This window comes from Pongo abelii, chromosome 23 (genome assembly GCF_028885655.2).
Source record: "Pongo abelii isolate AG06213 chromosome 23, NHGRI_mPonAbe1-v2.0_pri, whole genome shotgun sequence".
Lineage (NCBI taxonomy): Eukaryota > Metazoa > Chordata > Mammalia > Primates > Hominidae > Pongo > Pongo abelii.
The window spans coordinates 46716955-46735354 of NC_085929.1; the positions used below are offsets into that span (position 1 = coordinate 46716955).

Below are 18400 nucleotides of genomic sequence, written 5' to 3' on the forward strand. Positions count from 1 at the left end.
CTACCACAAAGTGAGATAATAGCTCAGTGACTAGTACACCACTAAAATTCCTGGGAAAAGAATTGTATTGTGAATTATGTGTAAAAGGAGCATTCTAAATACCCTTGTGGCTATCTGTCTATTCCTGCTTTACTTAAGGAATACTTGATTGATTAAACTAACAATTTGAGCATGTTAGGATGAAGTGTAGATTCTAGAATATTTTTGGAAATCTGTTTCTGTAATGTGGGGACTAAATGATTTCTCAAATTCCTTTTGACTCTTACGTGACTTTCATAAAGAAAATGGTTTAAAGTAGGAGTCCTTGACAAAATTTCAATCAGGAGACCAAAAGATGAGTCAATGTTTGAAGCTCTCTTTTTTTAATTGAAATTTTTGAGATAATTGTAGGTTCATATGCCAGAAGCAAGGCAGAGAGATTCTGTATGCCATTCCACCAATGGTAACTTCTTGCAGAACTATAGTACAATGTCCCAACCCAGATTTTGATACGATCTGCCAAATTTTGATTTCCCCAGTTTTAATTGTATTTAATTGCCTATGTGTTTAGTTCTATACAATTTTATCACATGCGGGTTCATGTATCCACCACCACTATCAAATACAGGACAGTTCTGTCACCACAAGGGTCACTAGTGTCACCCTTTTTTTATAACCACTCCTGCCTCACCCTACCCCCCTTTGTATCCTCTGGTGCCCAACCACTTGTCATCTCAGAAATGTTATCTAAATGGAATCTACAGTATGACACTTTTGGGAGTGGCTTTTCTCATTCAGCATAATTCCATGGAGATTCATCCAAGTTGGTGTATTATTAACGGTTTGTTCCTTTTTATTGTGGAGTTCTTTTTAATCTTTTACAGTATTAGTTTACTTCTGGCATAGTTCCCGTGTTGGGTGGCTCTCTTCCTGTTCCGGTCTGTCTGCCTTGACTTTGTGGAGTTGGAACTAGGACCGAAGGTGCTGCCACCCTTACTGATCACAGGGTGTCAGGGATAGGTTTTGATGCTGTTACAGCCAGTCATCCAGACCTTAATGGAAGGGAAGATGCTCCTGGGAATGTGGAGCCATTTCCTGTCAAGATGAACCCTGGCTGTTCTTCTGAATTAAGGTTCTTATCATCCTTTCACTCCCATCAGCCTACAGGTGGAGATTAATATGTTCAAGTGTGAAATTGTCAGCCCTGCATCTCCTGCATGTTTGAGGCACGATGGGCTCAGAGACATGCATACAGGAACCATTGGTCATGACTCTAGTTTGTGGAAAGAAGTTCATCTCTTGGCTGGGCACGGTGGCTCATACCTATAATCCCAACATTTTGGGAGGTCGAGGCGGGCAGATTATCTGAGGCCAGGAGTTCGAGACCAGCCTGACCAATATGGTGAAACCCCATCTCTACTAAAAATACAAAAATTAGCTGGGTGTGGTGGTGCATGCCTGTAATCCCAGCTACTCGGGAGGCTGAGGCAGGAGAATCACTTGAACCTGGGAGGCAGAGGCTGCAGTGAGCTGAGATTGTGCCACTGCACTCGGGAGATGGCGTGAGACTCTGTCACAAAAACAAAAATTGATCTCTAACCTGGATTATCACAAGCTTGAATTCACACATCCAAGATCCTGGTACTTTCAAAATAGTGAAGGCACTGCAGGCTGTCTTCAGAGTATTCCAAAGTGTGGTAGAGACAGGGAACAGAGCAAGGAGAGCACAGTTTTCTGCCCTGAAGGTGCTGTCTGGGTTGTGAGGTGAGGTAGGGCTGTTTAAAAAGTGGAACTGAGAGCCCCAGAAAGGGAGGCAGCACTGCATCTTGTTTGCTGCTGAATTCTCAGCCTCAACCTGGTGCCTCGCATCAAGTGAGCACTGAAATACTGTGGGAACTGATGCGGTGGAAAGGAAACTTTCAGCCACGGTGCCCAGTTCTTCTGGTGTAGATGAGGGTGACTACCAAGTAAGCCCAGAAAACCAGAGAAGGTGTGGGTGTGTGTCTGGGGAGGCTTGCTGCCGAGAGAGGGCAGAAGTGGGGGTAGCCATCTCCCTTCCCCCAAACTCACACCCAGCACTCGCTTTCCCATCTTGGGCCCTGGGACTTACTCTTCTCTTGGCCTGGACACTCATCTCCCAGATGGCTTTCTTTATGGAGGGATCTGGATGTCCCTCTCTCACAGATGCCCGCTACGGACGCCTCATGGAAGGCAGCCCCCTCTTCCCATCTCTTCCCTCTTAGACACTCTGGCCGCTTTCCAGCTTTTTTGTCTTCGTGGCGTTGCCTGGCGTTGTGTGTTTTTTCTGTCTCCCATCTAGAATGTCAGCTCCCTGAGGGCAGGGACCATCCTTCTTTTGCCCAGTCTTACATCCTCGGTGTGTCACAGGTCAGTGCATGGCATATCATAGTCACTCAGTATATGTTTATTAGATGATTTAGTTCGTTGTTTTGAGGCTGTTCTTTAAGCGCATCTCCCCCGGGAGGATAGAAAGTGTTGCTCGCTCTTTAATGATGCATTTTGGTAGCATTTACTTGGAGGCCCTACTGTGTTTCTGGTGTTTGTGCCACGGACATAGGGCAGGGAGAAGAGGAAGGTTCATTCCCCTTCCCTTGTGTTCAGAGGCCTCAGCCGTGGCAAACCCACACACACTCGACTCTCCGTTCTCTAGCGTGGTGGGTGCTCTGGTGGAGCAGGCCAGCCCCCCGATGGCAAGGTTGACAGCTGAGGGGAGAGGCAGGCCTCCTGACTGAAGCTGAGAATGAGAGGTTTTGGAAGTTTTGTGTTTAGGTGCTTGTGTTCACCAGTCCCAATTTGATTCCTTATTCAATTACCAGAAAATATGTGCGGGTTAATTTAAAAAATGCATTCCCTGTAAGGAGATCCCTCCCTCCCCCAACCCCTGCATCCTGCTTCTGGTCTCGTCCCTGCCACCTCTTCCCTTATTCCCTGTACTGCATCCTGGCTGCCATTCCTCAGATACACCATTCTCACTGATTGACATTTGCCATTCCCTCTGTCTGGAATGTTCGCCCCCAGATACCCACATGGCCCCATCCCTCACCTCAGTGAGTCTCCATTCTCATGCAACTGTATCAGAGGCCTTTTCTAAGTATTAGGTGGAAGGCATTGACCTCTCCCCACCTCTCTCCTTCTCTGTCAGGTGAACTGTCCTCTCCTGAGCACTGTTGTCGCCTGAACTGTGTATTTTATACATGCATCTTGTTGTATATCTTGTTCATTTGTTGCCTTTCTCCCCTACTGGGATGTAAGTCGCATGAGAGCCAAAGCTCAGTTTTGTTTCTGCCAGATTTCCAGTGCTTAGAAAAAGTGCCTGGCTCGGCCGGACGCAGTGACTCACGCCTGTAATCCTAGCACTTTGGGAGGCCAAGGTGGGTGGATCACTTGAGGTCAGGAGTTCAAGACCAGGCCAGCCAACATAGTGAGACCACGTCTCTACTAAAAATACAAAAATTAGCTGGGCGTGGTGGCGGGCGCCTGTAATCCCAGCTACTCAGGAGGCTGAGGCATGAGAATCACTTGAACCTGGGAGGCGGAGGTTGCAGTGTGCTGAGATTGTGCCACTGCACTGCAGCCTGGGTGACAGAGCAAGACTCCGTCTCAAAAAGAAAAGAAAAGTGCCTGGCTCATATTAGACAATAAATGTTTGTTAAAGGAATGAGTCAGTTCCTGGGCATCCTAGTAGAAGAGAGCCAAGTCAGTCTGTGCCTACCGGTCTGTTTCTGTTACCACCCTGGTAAAAGCAGCCATGCCGCAGAAAGTCATTGCGGGTGCTCTGATGCTGCCAGTGACTGATGTCATCTGCCTTGAGACCGTAAGGGCCAAACAAGAGACGGGGCAATAGTTATGGGGTCTACAGAAGAAGGCAAGTTTCTCTAGAGTTGGAGTTACTGGGGATGGTGCCGTTGAAGCAAGTGGATATTGAGCTAGGACTTGCCACTAGGGTAAGGTGTGATGGGCATTAAAGAGGATGGTTTTTGTCAGGCGTGCAGAATGGATGAGGAAAATGTAAAAGCTAGAACTGTACTATGAATGGCTTTGAATGCCAATTTTACAGGTGCTCCAAGCTCTTAGCTTTCCCTGTGCATGGTCTCGGACCATTGAAGGGTTCAGTTCTGGGATGCAGCTGGTTCCTAGGGATGTCAGCATCATTGCTTTTTGGTGTTCTGAACTTGCATGCGGGGCAGTCTTGCTGTGCCTCAGCTTAAGTGAATATTGTGAATATTGGGTATTTTCTTTTTTTCTTTTTCTTTCTTTTTTTTTTTTTTGTTTTTTGTTTTTTGAGACCGAGTCTTGCTTTGTCACCCAGGCTGGAGTGCAGTGGCGCGATCTCGGCTCACTGCAACTTCTGCCTCCCGGGTTCAAATGACTCTCCTGCCTCAGCCTCCCAAGCAACTGGGTAGCCTGCCACCGTGCCCAGCTAATTTTTTTGTATTTTTAGTAGAGATGGGGTTTCACCATGTTGGCTAAGCTGGTCTCAATCTCCTGACCTCATGATCTGCCCGCCTCAGCCTCCAAAAGTGCTGGGATTACAGGCATGAGCCACTGTGCCCGGCTGAATATTGGGTATTTTCTATTCAGGTACAAGTCACTTCTACTTTTCTCTACTATTATTGTAAAAAATTAAGAAGAAAACACTGTTGTATTTGCTCTTCACCTGAGAGGTTCTCAAGAGTAGTTTGGCTTTTTACCATTCAAGATTTATTCTAGATTATGGTGTTTGCACTTGCTTTATCTTTTGCCTGCGTGCACAGTACCTCCCACACATTCGTCCCCTGCAGAGGCAATATTAAACCCCCAGCTCCCCTAGACAATGCTTCCTAACCTTTTCAGGTCAAGATACACAAAGAAAAGATTTGTACAGCACACTGGGGTAAATAGATGAGGTTGGATTGGGCTACAGCAGTCCCAGGCTGGGCTGTAAGGAGTTTGAGGGGCTTTGTATTCCATATGTACCTGGAAGCTGGGTGCACCTATAAACTATTCTTGGCACAAAGTTAGGGAATTGGAGGTGCCTGTAGTATTGCCTCAGAAGCTATAGTACAGACTCAGTAAATACTTAACTGAATTTGTTGAATGAATTAAACAATTTGAAAGTGATGAGTTTTACATCTGGCTGTGTATTTAGAGATGAGAGAAAATATGAATGATTTCTCTTGCCCTTCATACTTAGAAGCAGTTGATGATCAAGTAGGACCCACCTAGTCACCTGGCATTTGCATTTGTTGCTGTATGGGAGGGTTTTTTATTGTTGTTGTTTGTTTTGGAGACAGGGTCTTACTCTTGCCCACACTGGAGTGCAGTGGCATGATTATGACTCACTGCAGCCTCAGCTTCCTGGGCTCAGGTGATGGGAGGTTTGATTTTTGAGGCATAAATCAGGTAATAATGTTTTCAAGTGTAGGTATAAACAAGAATTTAGAGCAGTTTCTCAACCCTAGCTGCATGTTAGAACCACTTGGAGGGACTTCTGAAAATCCCTGGAGATTTCTATGTAATTGACCTGGGGTACTGCCTCAGCAATAGTTTTGTGTTTGTTGTTTATATTTTCTTTTGTTTTTGGAAACAATCTCGAACTTAGAGTTTGAATCTGTATGATTTTAAAAAGGCTCTTTTTCCCCTGAGTCATTTGAGAATTAACTGCTGATCCAATGCTGTCACCTGTAGCCCTTTCACCAATACTATAGTCTATTTCTAACAAAAAGAACATTCTGGTGTAGAACCACAATATAACCATCAAAGGGAAAAAATTAACACACTGATACATGACCACCACTTACTCTTCAGCTCCATTCAAGGTGTGAGATTTGCCGCACATTGCGTTTGGTTGTTAGGTCTTTGCAGTCTCCTTTCATTTGGAACAGTTCCTCAATCTTTCCTTGACCGTCACGGCCTTAAAACCTTTGAAGATTGCAGGCCAGTATATTTTGTAGAATGCCTCTGAATGTGGAGTTGTCTGATGGTATTCAGGTTAAACAGATTTAAAAGGAGTCACAGAATCGATGCTGTGTTCTTCTTACAGCATCCTGTCATGTAACTCACAGTTTGAATTTGTCCCATAGCTGATGATGTTCACATGGATTACTTGATTAAGGTGGTATCTTGACAGGCTTCTCCTTGACGTAATCATTCTTCTCACCCCTTTATGACAAGTATTTTATGGGGAGGTGCTTTGAAACTACGTGACTATTCCCTTCCTCATTTCAATTTATTCATTTGCTTATTTCTCTGTATGAACTTGTGTTTTCCTATTTTATACAGTGGCTTATAGTCTCTTACTATAATTACTTATTTTGATGTTGATGTTGTTCCAGATTTAGCTTGTAGGAGCACTTCAAACTGTCTTCTGTGGTCATTTGACGGATCCCATCATTCTTTGAGCACTCTTTTGCTTCTTGGCAAATGTACATTCCAGGTTCATCTTGTACTTTCCTTATCCTACCCCGAGAATTAGCTCTTGTTCCAGAGAACTCTGGTTTTATTTAGTGAAGAATAGAAGCCACAAAACTGAGTGCTAAGTGTGTTCATTGTTATTTGGATATTGCTTGTTCTGCAGCCCTCAGAGTGACAGAGCTAAGGGAATAAGCATGTGTGTGTGTGTGTATGTGTGTGTGTGCACGCACGCATGCGTGTGTGAAGGAATATATACTCACATATGTACACAAACTTACAGCTAATATTTATTGCGTCTATATATATTGGAAACCATGAGTTCACATCAATAACTAATTTAGATCCAACTCCACAGAGTTCATTTGAGTTTTCTCTGTTTTCTTCCATTTGTGTAACTTATTTTCTCAACAGTGAGAAACATGGCTGTCATTATTTTTTTTTCTTTTTTTTGAGATGGAGTTTCGCTCTTGTTGCCCAGGCTGGAGTGCAGCGGCACGATTTCGGCCCACCGCAACCTCCGCCTCCCAGGTTCAAGCGATTCTCCTGCCTCAGCCTCCCGAATAGCTGGGATTACAGGCATGTGCCACCACGCCCAGCTAATTTTGTATTTTAAACCTCTGTGGGGTTTCTCCATGTTGGTCAGGCTGGTTTTGAACTCCTGACCTCAGGTGATCCACCCACCTTGGCCTCCCAAAGTGCTGGAATTACAGGCGTGAGCCACCGCGCCCGGCCCTATTATTCTCAATATACTTAAATAGTCCATCAGTCTCCTGTACGTAACCCATCTCCATCACCACCCCCATGGACACCTTCTCTACATAGATGCCCATTGCTCTCTGCTTGGCCTCTCAACTCAGAACAGGGATTTATTTTATTTTATTTTATTTTATTTTATTTTATTTTATTTTTTATTTTATTTTATTTTATTTTATTTTATTTTATTTTATTTTTTGGAGACAGTCTCGCTCTGTCGCCCAGGCTGGAGTGCAGTGGTGTAATCTTGGCTAACTGCAACTTCTGCCTCTGGGTTCAAGCAATTCTCCTGCCTCAGCCTCTCAAGTAGCTGGGACTGCAGGCATGTGCCACCACGCCCAGCTAATTTTTTGTATTTTTAGTAGAGATGGGGTTTCACTGTGTTAGCCAGGATGGTCTAGATCTCCTGCCCTCGCAATCCACCCGTCTCAGCCTCCCAAAGTGCTGGGATTACAGGCATGAGCCTCTGCACCCGGCCTGGATTTTTTTAAAGCTCCCCAAGTGGTGCTAATGTGCAGCCTAGATAGACAACAGGACTGAATTAGAAGAAAGGTGAGACTCACACTATTTGATTTATTGTTATAAATTTTTGATTTAAAAATGGCAGGTTTTTAAGCCAGATTTGGCAAAGTAGATTCTTCCTAAGGAAGTGAAATTTAAAAAGAAGACCAACTCCTACCAAGATGCATGGTAAAAAAAACAAACAAACAAACAAAAAAAACAGGGTGAAAGTATAGCCTGTCACCTGGAAAGCTTTGAAATATATCTGTTTTAGAAATGAATTTACTTCTATTGAGCATGAATTTCAGTCTATTTCCCTTAATTGCCTGTTTATAGGGACAATATTTGAAAAGGTTTGTTTTTGAAGAACATGTTTGATTAAAACTTACTCCTTTTTTTACATTTTATTTTATTATTATGTATTCATTTATTTGTTTTGCTCTTGTTGCCCAGGCTGGAGTACAATGGTGTGATCTTGGTTGACTACAACCTCCGCCTCCCAGGTTCAAGCGATTTTCCCGCCTCAGCCTCCCAAGTAGCTGGGATTACAGGTGCATGCCACCACGCCCAGCTAATTTGTGTGTTTTTAGTAGAGATGGGGTTTCACCATGTCGGCCAGGCCAGTCTCGAACTCCTGACCTCAAGTGATCCACCCACCTTGGCCTCCCAAAGTGCTGGGATTACAGGTGTGAGTCACTGCGCCCAGCTAACATTGCATTTTTTAAAATAAACTTTTAATTTTAGAATAATTTTAGATTTAGAAAAAAATGACAACCTAATACTTTTTTTTTTTTTTTTGTAAACACCAAATCTTTAAACAGGAAATATTCAGGCTGTGGTTGCTACTTTCCTGTAGTTGGTTTCACTGTAAAATGTGGAAGCCAAGTTACAGCAACGTGGGCATGAGGAACCCCATCCACTCCTTCCACTTGCAGCCAGAGGAAGCAAAAGGCTTTTAGAGCCAAATATAACAGGATCTCTGGCCAGCCTGCCTGAGATGGTCAACATCCATCTTACCAGTGTTTGTAAATCCATTTTCTTAAAGGAGGGCACTGCTGCTGCAGGTGGATTTTCTCCGCGTGTTTCACATCTAGACAGAGGCACACGATCTGACTCTAAAGAAATCCAGCATAAGACCTAAGGAAATTTCAGTAAAATCTCCTCCTTGGTTGTGTGGATTTTGCGTATCAGGCTTTTATATCTTTATACCCAGAGGTGCAGAAGGAGAAAGGCTAATATTTGAATGCGGACAAAGTCAGTGACAACATGTAGGTAAAAAAGTTTTTTAAGTCTTTTTTTTTTCTATAAATAAGACATTATGTATTCACGAGAGCCCACCTCAGTTTTCATCCATGGTTCCTTTTGTATAGTTTCAGTATGTTAAACTAGATCTCCGCTTCCCAAACTTGAGTCCTTCGGTAACCATCTTTATGATTTTGCCGTGTTTGCAAACCTGTTATTCACTTAACCTTTAATTTTACTCACTTGTAACTCGGCCTTATGCCAGGTGATATCTGTGAAACCATGGATTTGTTATCTGTTCGGTATTCTGAGGACCTGGGAACTAGATCTTTAAGTCTCCTTCCAGCAATGAAATTCCATAAGCATAGAGTCTGGGGTTTCCCACTGTGAGCTTTGAAGTTACTGCAGTTGGTTGAGTGTATGTTTTTTCCCAGTTGATACATAGAGTGAAAGTTGACAGCATTCCAATAAATGTTACTTTTCAAATGTGTGCTGTAAATTACAGTCTCTTAATTTCTTCAGATTCAGCACATTTCTCCAACTAGAATGTTTATGATTGTATATCATTTTTATTCCAATTAAGTGGAGCAAAACCTGGTTGTCTTAATTCATGTGTACAGGAAGATATAGTAGTGAATTCACCCAATAGGAAATACATTTATTTATTTATTTATTTTTGAGGCGGAGTCTGGCTCTGTTGACTGGGCTGGAGTGCAGTGGCACTATCTTGGCTCACTCCAACATCCGCTTCCCGGGTTCCAGTGATTCTCCTGCCTCAGCCTCCCGAGTAGCCACCATGCCAGCATGCCACCATGCCTGGCTAATTTTTGTATTTTTAGTAGAGACGGGGTTTCACTATGTTGACCAGGCTGGTCTCGAACTCCTGACCTCAAGTGATCTCTGTCCACCTCAGCCTCCCAGAGTGCTGGGATTACAGGCATAAGCTACCACACCTGTCCTGGAATACATTGATTTATAGGACACTCAGTGCCTGCCTTAAAAAACACAAATAGAAAATATATAAAACATATAGTATTAATACATATAGAGAAAAAATTTAGAATACAGAACATAAAGCTTTATGTTCACCACTCTGAAGATGAAATGGGAAAACACCTAATTTATGATAAATACATATGTACCATAATTGAGTTAATATATTCTGCATTATCTGTGAGGAATACTGCCCAGAAGCCATCTGGATATTGTCATATTCAAATCAGGTCCTTTGCTGAGTGGAAATTAATCGTGTGTGTGTGTGTTTGTGTGTGTATTCTTTTAGGCAGATATTATGAAAGCTTACCTTAATAGGCTTCTTTGAAACTAAACTTAATGTCATGTTTTACAAAAGGGGTGACAAACCAAGATGTGGGAATAATTAAATGTGAGTTTTATGGATCCTTTTGATTTAAATGAAATACTGTGTTCTATTCAGTCATAGAGATGAAATGTCGTCTTGCCCATCATTTACAAGCATTCAATTTGCTGCGGAAATGGGTTGTGAATATAGATGTATAACCTTCTGTTATGATGTTACTTTAACAGAGAGAAGGAGCAAGAAAGGGAAGAACAGTTAATGGAAGACAAGAAAAGGAAGAAAGAGGATAAAAAGAAAAAAGAAGCCACTCAGAAGGTGAGTTTAATCAGTTAAGTCTGTCTTTATATCTGCTAGGCATCCAGCATCCAGAAGAAGAAACTGTCTTGGCTTGAATATCCTATATCTTTTATTTTTTTTCCTGAGATGTAGTCTTGCTCTGTCACCCAGGCTGGAGTGCAGTGGCATGATCTTGGCTCACTGCAACCTCCGCCTCCCAGGTTTAAGCGATGCTCCTCTCTCAGCCTCCTGAGTAGCTGGGATTACAGGCGCACACCACCACGCCTGGCTAATTTTTGTATTTTTAGTAGAGATGGGGTTTCTCCATGTTGGCCAGGCTGGTCTCAAACTCCTGTCCTCGTGATCCGCCCACCTTGGCGCCCCAAAGTGCTGAGATTACAGGTGTGAGCCACTGCACCTGGCCTGAATACCTGATATCCCAGTAATGGTACTTGAGACATTTGTTTACTTAAAAGTTTTTATATTTGGAAGTGGGAGAAAGTTCAAGGTCTGCATTTGTTACCATAAAGTAGATGTTAAATAATGCCATGGCTGAGTTTTTGAAAACAACAGTAAACAGTATTAGAAAGGCAAGAGAGTTTTCAAAATCTCAACTCTTGTTGTATTTCCTTATTTGTATATTAATTTAATCTATATTTTCTTAAGCAAGCCTACAGAATAACTTTTAAAAACTGGCTGGAGGTTTGCCCCGGTGCTGTTCTACCCATGGTGCTGTTGTCTAGATGAGTCTACCTTTGGAAAGTTACAAGTAGAAACCCCTCTCAGAAAGGATCTAGTGAGCCCACGTAGTGTTTTGGAGGATATGGCATTGTGTGGCTTTGAGGAATTGCTTAGAGAAAACAAGAGATGCTAAAAGAAAAAAAGGCAAAAGGGCCAACGGCTGTCACCTGTCAGTTCTCAGGTGAGCAGTTTGTCTGGCAGAGTTGTCCAAGGCAGAGTGGTTAGAATGCACCTTCCCTCCCTGTTTGCCTTAGAGCATGCCCCTCTGCCCTGTCCGTTGTCTGATCTTACCTGTTTCCCCACCTTACCATTCTTTTTGCATCTCTTAACTTGGGCTCTGGCTCAGCAGGGATTGCTTTGGTGCCTTTTTTGGAGGTAAGGTGATTTTCTGTCAGGTATTGTTACTGCTTTGTAAAGCATTTGGGAAGCAGGGCCTACTGTGGGACAGGTTTGAGGGTCCCTGCCCTGGTGCTAGTTATTGAAGCTAAGTTTAGGGAGAAAGAAACTGTGACAAGGTTCAGAGGAAACTCGATTTAGAACAGAGTCAAGGCAGTCACACACAAGCCAGTGTAACACTGCACGTTTTTCCAGCATTATTGGATATAGCATTTCTCATAACTCAATTTTTTGAATTATTGAAATAATAATTTGTGAGTATCAGCATAAGAAAAATTCTGAAAATAGTTTCTGAATTGGATTGCATATGTCCCTGCCATGTTAAATTTATGAAATGTAATTTTATCTTTTCTTCATGACTTAATTAAAAGGAACATTCATTATTATTTGGTGCTATAATAGACTGCTGTGCTCTTTAAGATTTTATCTGCTTTTAATTGTGTTTGTCTCTATTAATAGTGGTATATTCGCCATCACATCTTCATGCAGTCAGGGTACCTGCTTCTAATGTGTTGCTTCTCACCTGAGTTTGTTAGAATTGCCTAAAATTCTGGAGTGAAAAGTCTGAATAAAGAAGCCAGATTGCCTGGTGTGGTGGCTCACGCCTGTAATCCCAACACTTTGGGAGGCCAAGGCAGGCGGGATCACTTGAGTCCAGGAGTTCGAGACCAGCCTTGCCAACATGAAAACCCTGTCTCTACCAAAAAAAAAAAATACAAAAAAATTAGCCGAGTGTGGTGGTGCACACCTGTGGTCCCAGCTACTTTGGAAGCTGAGGTAGCAGGATCACTTGAGCCCAGGAGGTGGAGGTTGCATTGAGTGGAGATTGCACCACTGCACCGCAGCCTGGGTGACAGAGTGAGATCTTGTGTCTAGAAAAAAAAAAAAAAATCATAGAAGTCAGTTAACAACCCAGAGACGTTTTTGTACTTTCCTTTGGGTCCATGGCCACATGTCCTGTCACTGAGGTTGTAGTATGCAGGTCCACCAGCTGTGGGTGTTTGTAGCATTGCTCCTGTGGTTTCTGGGCTCTTCTCCCTGTGCCTCGGCACACATTACACCCTCCACCTCCAACTGGAGGGATGTGAGATTAAACCTCAGTGAAAGTTTTCTTTCCTTAGGACACTCACACATTTCATCTACTAAGTTGGTACAAAAATCGGATTTTGCGGTCTGTGGAAATGAGTGGTTAATAGGCTGGGTGCCAAGGAACTTGAGCAAAGGCTGTTAACAAGAGGATGCCAAACAGAGTGATTTAGAGAGTATATATTCCTTCTTCGTTTTTAACATACATAACTGTTTTCTTAAACTACAAATATCAGTATCTAAAATGATTAATAAAATATGCCTCTGTAAACTTTCACTGGATTCCACAAAGAAAAATGATTTAAAATAAAGATGGTGTGAATGTACTTGAGAGTGAATGAGATTATTTATGCAGAGAATGTAGTTTATGTAGCTGGACAGTCTCTCCTGTGTGCCTTCATCTGCATTAAGAACTGATAAAGAAGTGATAGCAAAGGGGAAAATCACCGTAAATAAAATTTTTAAGTGATTAATTTTATGAATAATAAAAATTCTATCGTTTTTGCTCAAAAATGTTCCAGATCAGCTTGACATAGAATCTAGGCTGACGCAGGCTGATGCGTGGCCTTTGATCTTGTTTTATTATACTGAACCATTGCATAATTTCAGAATTAAATTCTGATTTAGCAGTTTTAAGGAGAGCACAAAGCTTACCATGTGATTATCTTCGTGGTTTCCAACCTTACTGTAGAGACAACGCCTCAGCTAGGAGCCATAAAATGTGCTATGATGCAAAGAATCATGGAGAACGTGCCAGAGATCTATCATGTGGTCAGTGGTTCATTCATTCGGTCCTCAAACATTTGTGGTGCCTCTTCTAACGGCTTCCACATCTTTCATGCTGCTTTCCCCAGTGCTTTATGACCACCTCTTTGTGTCCATCTTCACTGTTAGACTGACTGTAGTTTCTTGGTTTTATTCGTATTTGTATGGCCAGTAACTAGGGCAGTGCCTGGTGCAGGATAATCACTCAGAAATTGTTTAATAAGTGAATGGTCAAGAATGAAGGTGGAAACATAATTTTCTTGAAGAATTGACACTTACTTAAAGCTAAAACTAAATTACCTCCACACAGAAATTAAGCATGAGCCTTTTCCAGTGTTCATTGGTTGTAGCAGTTGGCTCTTCCTGGAGCCATCACTGAGTAAACTGTTAGATACCCATTCATGAGAGAGGTGTCAAAGAAGAGTTCCATTCACATTCATTTAGGCTGATGCTGCTAAAGGAGCATTGTTTAGCGTTGGCAGAACACATGCTTTGATCATCCAGCTTTTCGCCGTCTGGGGGACAGCTTTTAACAGAACCCACATGATAAAACATATTTGACATTATTTGGGTTTGTTGCTTACAATGGGAAGGCACTGACTTCCTGTATAACTGATCTTCAAAATGGCATTCTAAGAAATAGTTACAATGATATAAAACCTAAATTGCCTTCGGGAATTGGTATGTGGCTGCATGTCGTTCATTCTTGGATAAGTGAAGATGTAGAAAAATTATACAAGAATATTTTCAGTAGAATTGAGCTCTGTAACAGTACTGGGAAACATTCATTTTTAAGACGCTGGATTCCACAAATTCACTGTAATAGAAATAGCTTGTCATTTAACACAGGAATGTAGGAAACACCAGGAAGTTCTACAGGCGGATCCTTTAACTCTTATTTAGAGTCTGATGGTGTGCTGGGATCCATCGCGAGGTGGGCTGGTCAGCTACAGGACCTTCCTTCCAGGGATGATTGTGTTTTCGTGAACTCCCATGGCCGTAATCCAGTATGATTACCAGCCACAAATCATCAGACTTCTTCTTTGCTATATGAATATTTTTATTACAAAAGTCAGATAACCAAATAAAAATGATTTAAAAGATTAACAGTTGGCAAAATGGGTCAGAATCACCCATGATCTCAAAAATTTAATGTAACCACTATTGGAACGATGGCATAGTTCCTTTTGGATGTTTTGCTTGTGCATCACCTTTGTGGTTTTATTGTTATAAATTAGATGCCCTCTTTTATTTTCCCCTCTTAAAAATATCAGAAGCAGTTTTCTGTAAGTCTCCTAATCATCATTTCCAAACTCTCTGAAGTCCATTACTATATTCAGCCTGTCCAACCTTCTAGGTTAATCATTTCCATAGACGTATTAGTTACTATATAAAGAAATACCTTCTTTTTTTAACAAAGCACCCTTGATTTGTCCAAAATTCACATATTTCAGTCTTACTGCTGTACTTCATGCTATTTTATATAAATGCTGATAATAACAGCAAACATTTATTGAGCACTGCATAGCATATCTGATTTAATCCTTACAGCAGTCCTTTGCAGGGTTTATACTATTATTATCTCCATTCAATAGATAATAGAAAACTGGGGGTCTCATAGCCAGAAAGTGACAAGGTTTGGTTTTGAATCCTACTTTCCAACCATGACGTCTGATGCCTCTGATGATGAGTCCCTGAGGTTTTGCTTTTAGATTTGAGATCAAGTGTTTGTGTCTGTACTCATAGGGGAATCTTTTTGTGTCTATGGCTAATTTAGTTTCTGGGCCACATTCATGTGATTTTTCTCTAGTCATAGCACTCAAAATGCAAGTAGCATTCTCAGTACAGGGACCTCATCATATAATGAGTGGAATGCTTTTTTTTTTTTAAGTTTTACTATTCTTCCTAATAGTGGTCATGTAAATTATAGCTGGACATATGGCCACAGTCTCTGGAAGGATGTCTGAACTGACTCCCAGCTCCTTTTTCTGGATTTCAGCTATGCCTGTGTGCCTGACAGCTTGGATTACTTGAGTTATCAGACTAAAGTAGTCTGAAAATACAGTACTGAATTAAAAAGCAAATCTCATTTACTTTTATCTGTTTATTTTGCAGGTCACGGAACAAAAAACCAAAGGTAAGATTTTTTTTTTTCTTTTTAAATTATTTAGAACCTTTTGTGTTTAGCTTTTACACTGTTGCTGACTCCACTGAAAAGAGAGTGCGCGTAGAGTAATTAAGGTGGGTTGTTTGCAGTCACTGAGGAGCAGTAATGACAAATTGAAAATACTTGTATTGGTGTTTCTAGTTGGCCTTAAATTTTTTAGGAGTCGAAAGAGTAAATACCTTGTTTTAAAAAGTATATGGGTCATGGCTGGGCACGGTGGCTTACGCCTGTAATCCCAGCACTTTGGGAGGCTGGATCACCTGAGGTCAGGAGTTTGAGACCAACCAGGCCAACACGACTGAGACCCCGTCTCTACTAAAAATAAAAAATTAGCCGGACATGGTGGCTCATGCCTGTAATCCCAGCTCCTTGAGAGGCTGAGGCATGAGAATCGCTTGAACCTGGGAGGCAGAGGTTGCAGTGAGCCAAGATCATGCCACTACACTCCAGCCTGGGCAACAAAGCGAGACTCTGTCTCAAAAAAAAAAAAGTATATGGGTCATGATTTTGAACTGAACCTTTTCAAAACTTTTTAAAAGAATAATAGCAAAAAACAAACAACAGCCTTTAATTTACAGATGGGAATTACAACGATTTGTCCACCACCTTGACCCATGGCATGCATTGAGTCTGATAATGGAATATTGCACCTAGGATGTTTACTCTGCCTTCTAAGCTAAAACTTGGAATATGCTTTTTTTAAAAGATAATACATTTTGAGTAGCTTAACTCTGCTAAAAAATAGTGACATGTTGTAAACAGAAGCAGGTGCCCCTTGGGTCATTCTCAATCTAATAGTCCATGTTGTTTTGGCTTCTTGCTCGCCTGTTAATTTTGTTCATGTCGTTTTGTCTGGTGATTGTCACACTTTTGTTCATTTCCCCTTCAGAATGAGAGAATTAATTCTTTGAGATAGCTCCTCTCCTTGCCCACTTAACTATGTGTTTCTCAATTAGGTATGCATAAGAATCATTTGCATAAAATGGTCAAAATACACAGTCCCAGGCCATGGCCCTAGCAGATGTATTTTGAAAAGCTCTGCAGGTGACCCCAGTACATGTCCCTAGTTGAGAATCACTGCCTTAGATGAAGGGAATTAGATGTGACTATGATGACTTGGAGGAGGACAGGGGTGATGGAAAGGTCAAGGCTTGATGGGAGGCCCTGTAATGATTGGTTTCTTCATTGTTTTGTTTTGTTTTGTTGGACTACCAGACCAAAGCCTGTCACACAATGATGAAAGAGTAATAAGACAGTGCTAATTTCTTAGGAAACTTAGTTATGGAAAATAAATTCTCGTATGACTAGGCGTTACTGTAATAAATTTCTAACCAAAAGACATTTCAAAGGAGAATGTAGCCGGGAGTTTGTAGTGATGTATAAAAGAAACCACAATTATTAGTTATAATTAATTGGTTACAGAGAATAGTGTCTGCCCTTGTACATTTCCTCAGTTTCAGCCCAGAAGTAGGCTTTATTTTGGAAGGATCTTTGTAAATTACTTGCTTGAAATACAAATGATACTTTACCATAGAAATAGTGTTATCCATACTGATACAGTGCCCATACTTTCTAAACCAACATACTTTCTAGAAAAGGATTTGGGCACTTAAGTATTTATATTTGTAGGGCTTTTTGATGATTTATGGGGACAATAGATGAGAAAATTGGCATTTTTTCCTGGATAGTCTAGACTCTGGTTGCTGGAACGTGGTGGTTGGGTTCCTAGGCCTGGCCACAAGACTGATGCTTGCAAAGCCAAGTGTTATTTGTGCTATAGGACTGAGCTCCTCTGTGTGGTAAGTGGTGTTGGGAAACAGAAAATCTGTTAGGCATCTTTTCTTTCTTTCTTTTTTCTTTTTTTTTTTTCTTTTTTTGAGGCAGAGTCTCGCTTTCACCCAGGCGATCTCGGCTCACTGCAAGCTCCACCTCCCGTGTTCACGCCATTCTCCTGCCTCAGCCTCCTGAGTAGCTGGGACTACAGGCGCCCACCACCATGCCCAGCTATTTTTTTTTTTTTTTTTGTATTTTTAGTAGAGATGGGGTTTCACCGTGTTAGCCAGGATGGTCTTGGTCTCCTGACCTCGTGATCCGCCCGCCTCGGCCTCCCAAAGTGCTGGGATTACAGGCGTGAGCCGCTGCACCCGGCCTAAGCATCTTTTCTTATAGAAAAAAATTTGGGAGGGGTACCAGACCTATTCTCAAACACATTCTTCTTTCCTCTACCAGTCTTAAAAATCAAACTTTCCTTTCTACTCACCACCAAAAATTTTTTTTTTCCAATTGGGGGCTTTCTCATACTATGTAATGAAATTCAGTTTCACAGTCTCCCTACTCTCCCTGCCTCCCACCCCTCCAATCAAAAGATAACATAAAATAATCCTAAAGGGAGATGAGAGGCCATTTCAGTCTCCTAAGGGATTTAATTGTTAGACAGCAAGTAAAAATACCAGTTGTCCGTGGGGTATGTTAAGACTGTAAACAGAGAGAGGGCCTGACCCTTCTATTGTTGGGTCTAGGTTTACAGCCACATCTTCATCTTTATTCCTAGTAAGCCCACCTTGGTACTCTAAATCTCCTTCTTCTTCTCTTACCTCAGCTGACATGTCTGGGGGACATGTTCCTTTTCCCAAAGATGGTGTCTTCCTCAGGCAATCTCCCCTTCACTCTGAATCTACCCATCTTTCCCCAACAGTTGCTAGAAGCACAAAGAAAAGACTGTTGGTTCCAAGTCTCTGGTTGTGTAGAGGACTGAAGTGAGA

At 41.8% G+C, this 18400-nt stretch overlaps 1 protein-coding gene across 10 annotated transcripts in view; it reads left to right on the forward strand.

The window, feature by feature from the left end:
* TNRC6B (trinucleotide repeat containing adaptor 6B) overlaps positions 1-18400 on the forward strand; it is a 212159-nt gene that overhangs the window by 115124 nt on the left and 78635 nt on the right. For 9 of the 10 annotated variants that reach the window (XM_024239732.3, XM_024239725.3, XM_024239730.3 and 6 more), the window contains 2 exons: positions 10435-10522; positions 15587-15608. In XM_024239732.3, coding sequence (XP_024095500.1) covers positions 10435-10522; positions 15587-15608 — 110 coding nt within the window. Of the gene's footprint in view, positions 1-8519; positions 8916-10434; positions 10523-15586; positions 15609-18400 lie in introns of those variants that run through there. The other variant, XM_054543500.2, reaches the window with a different exon arrangement.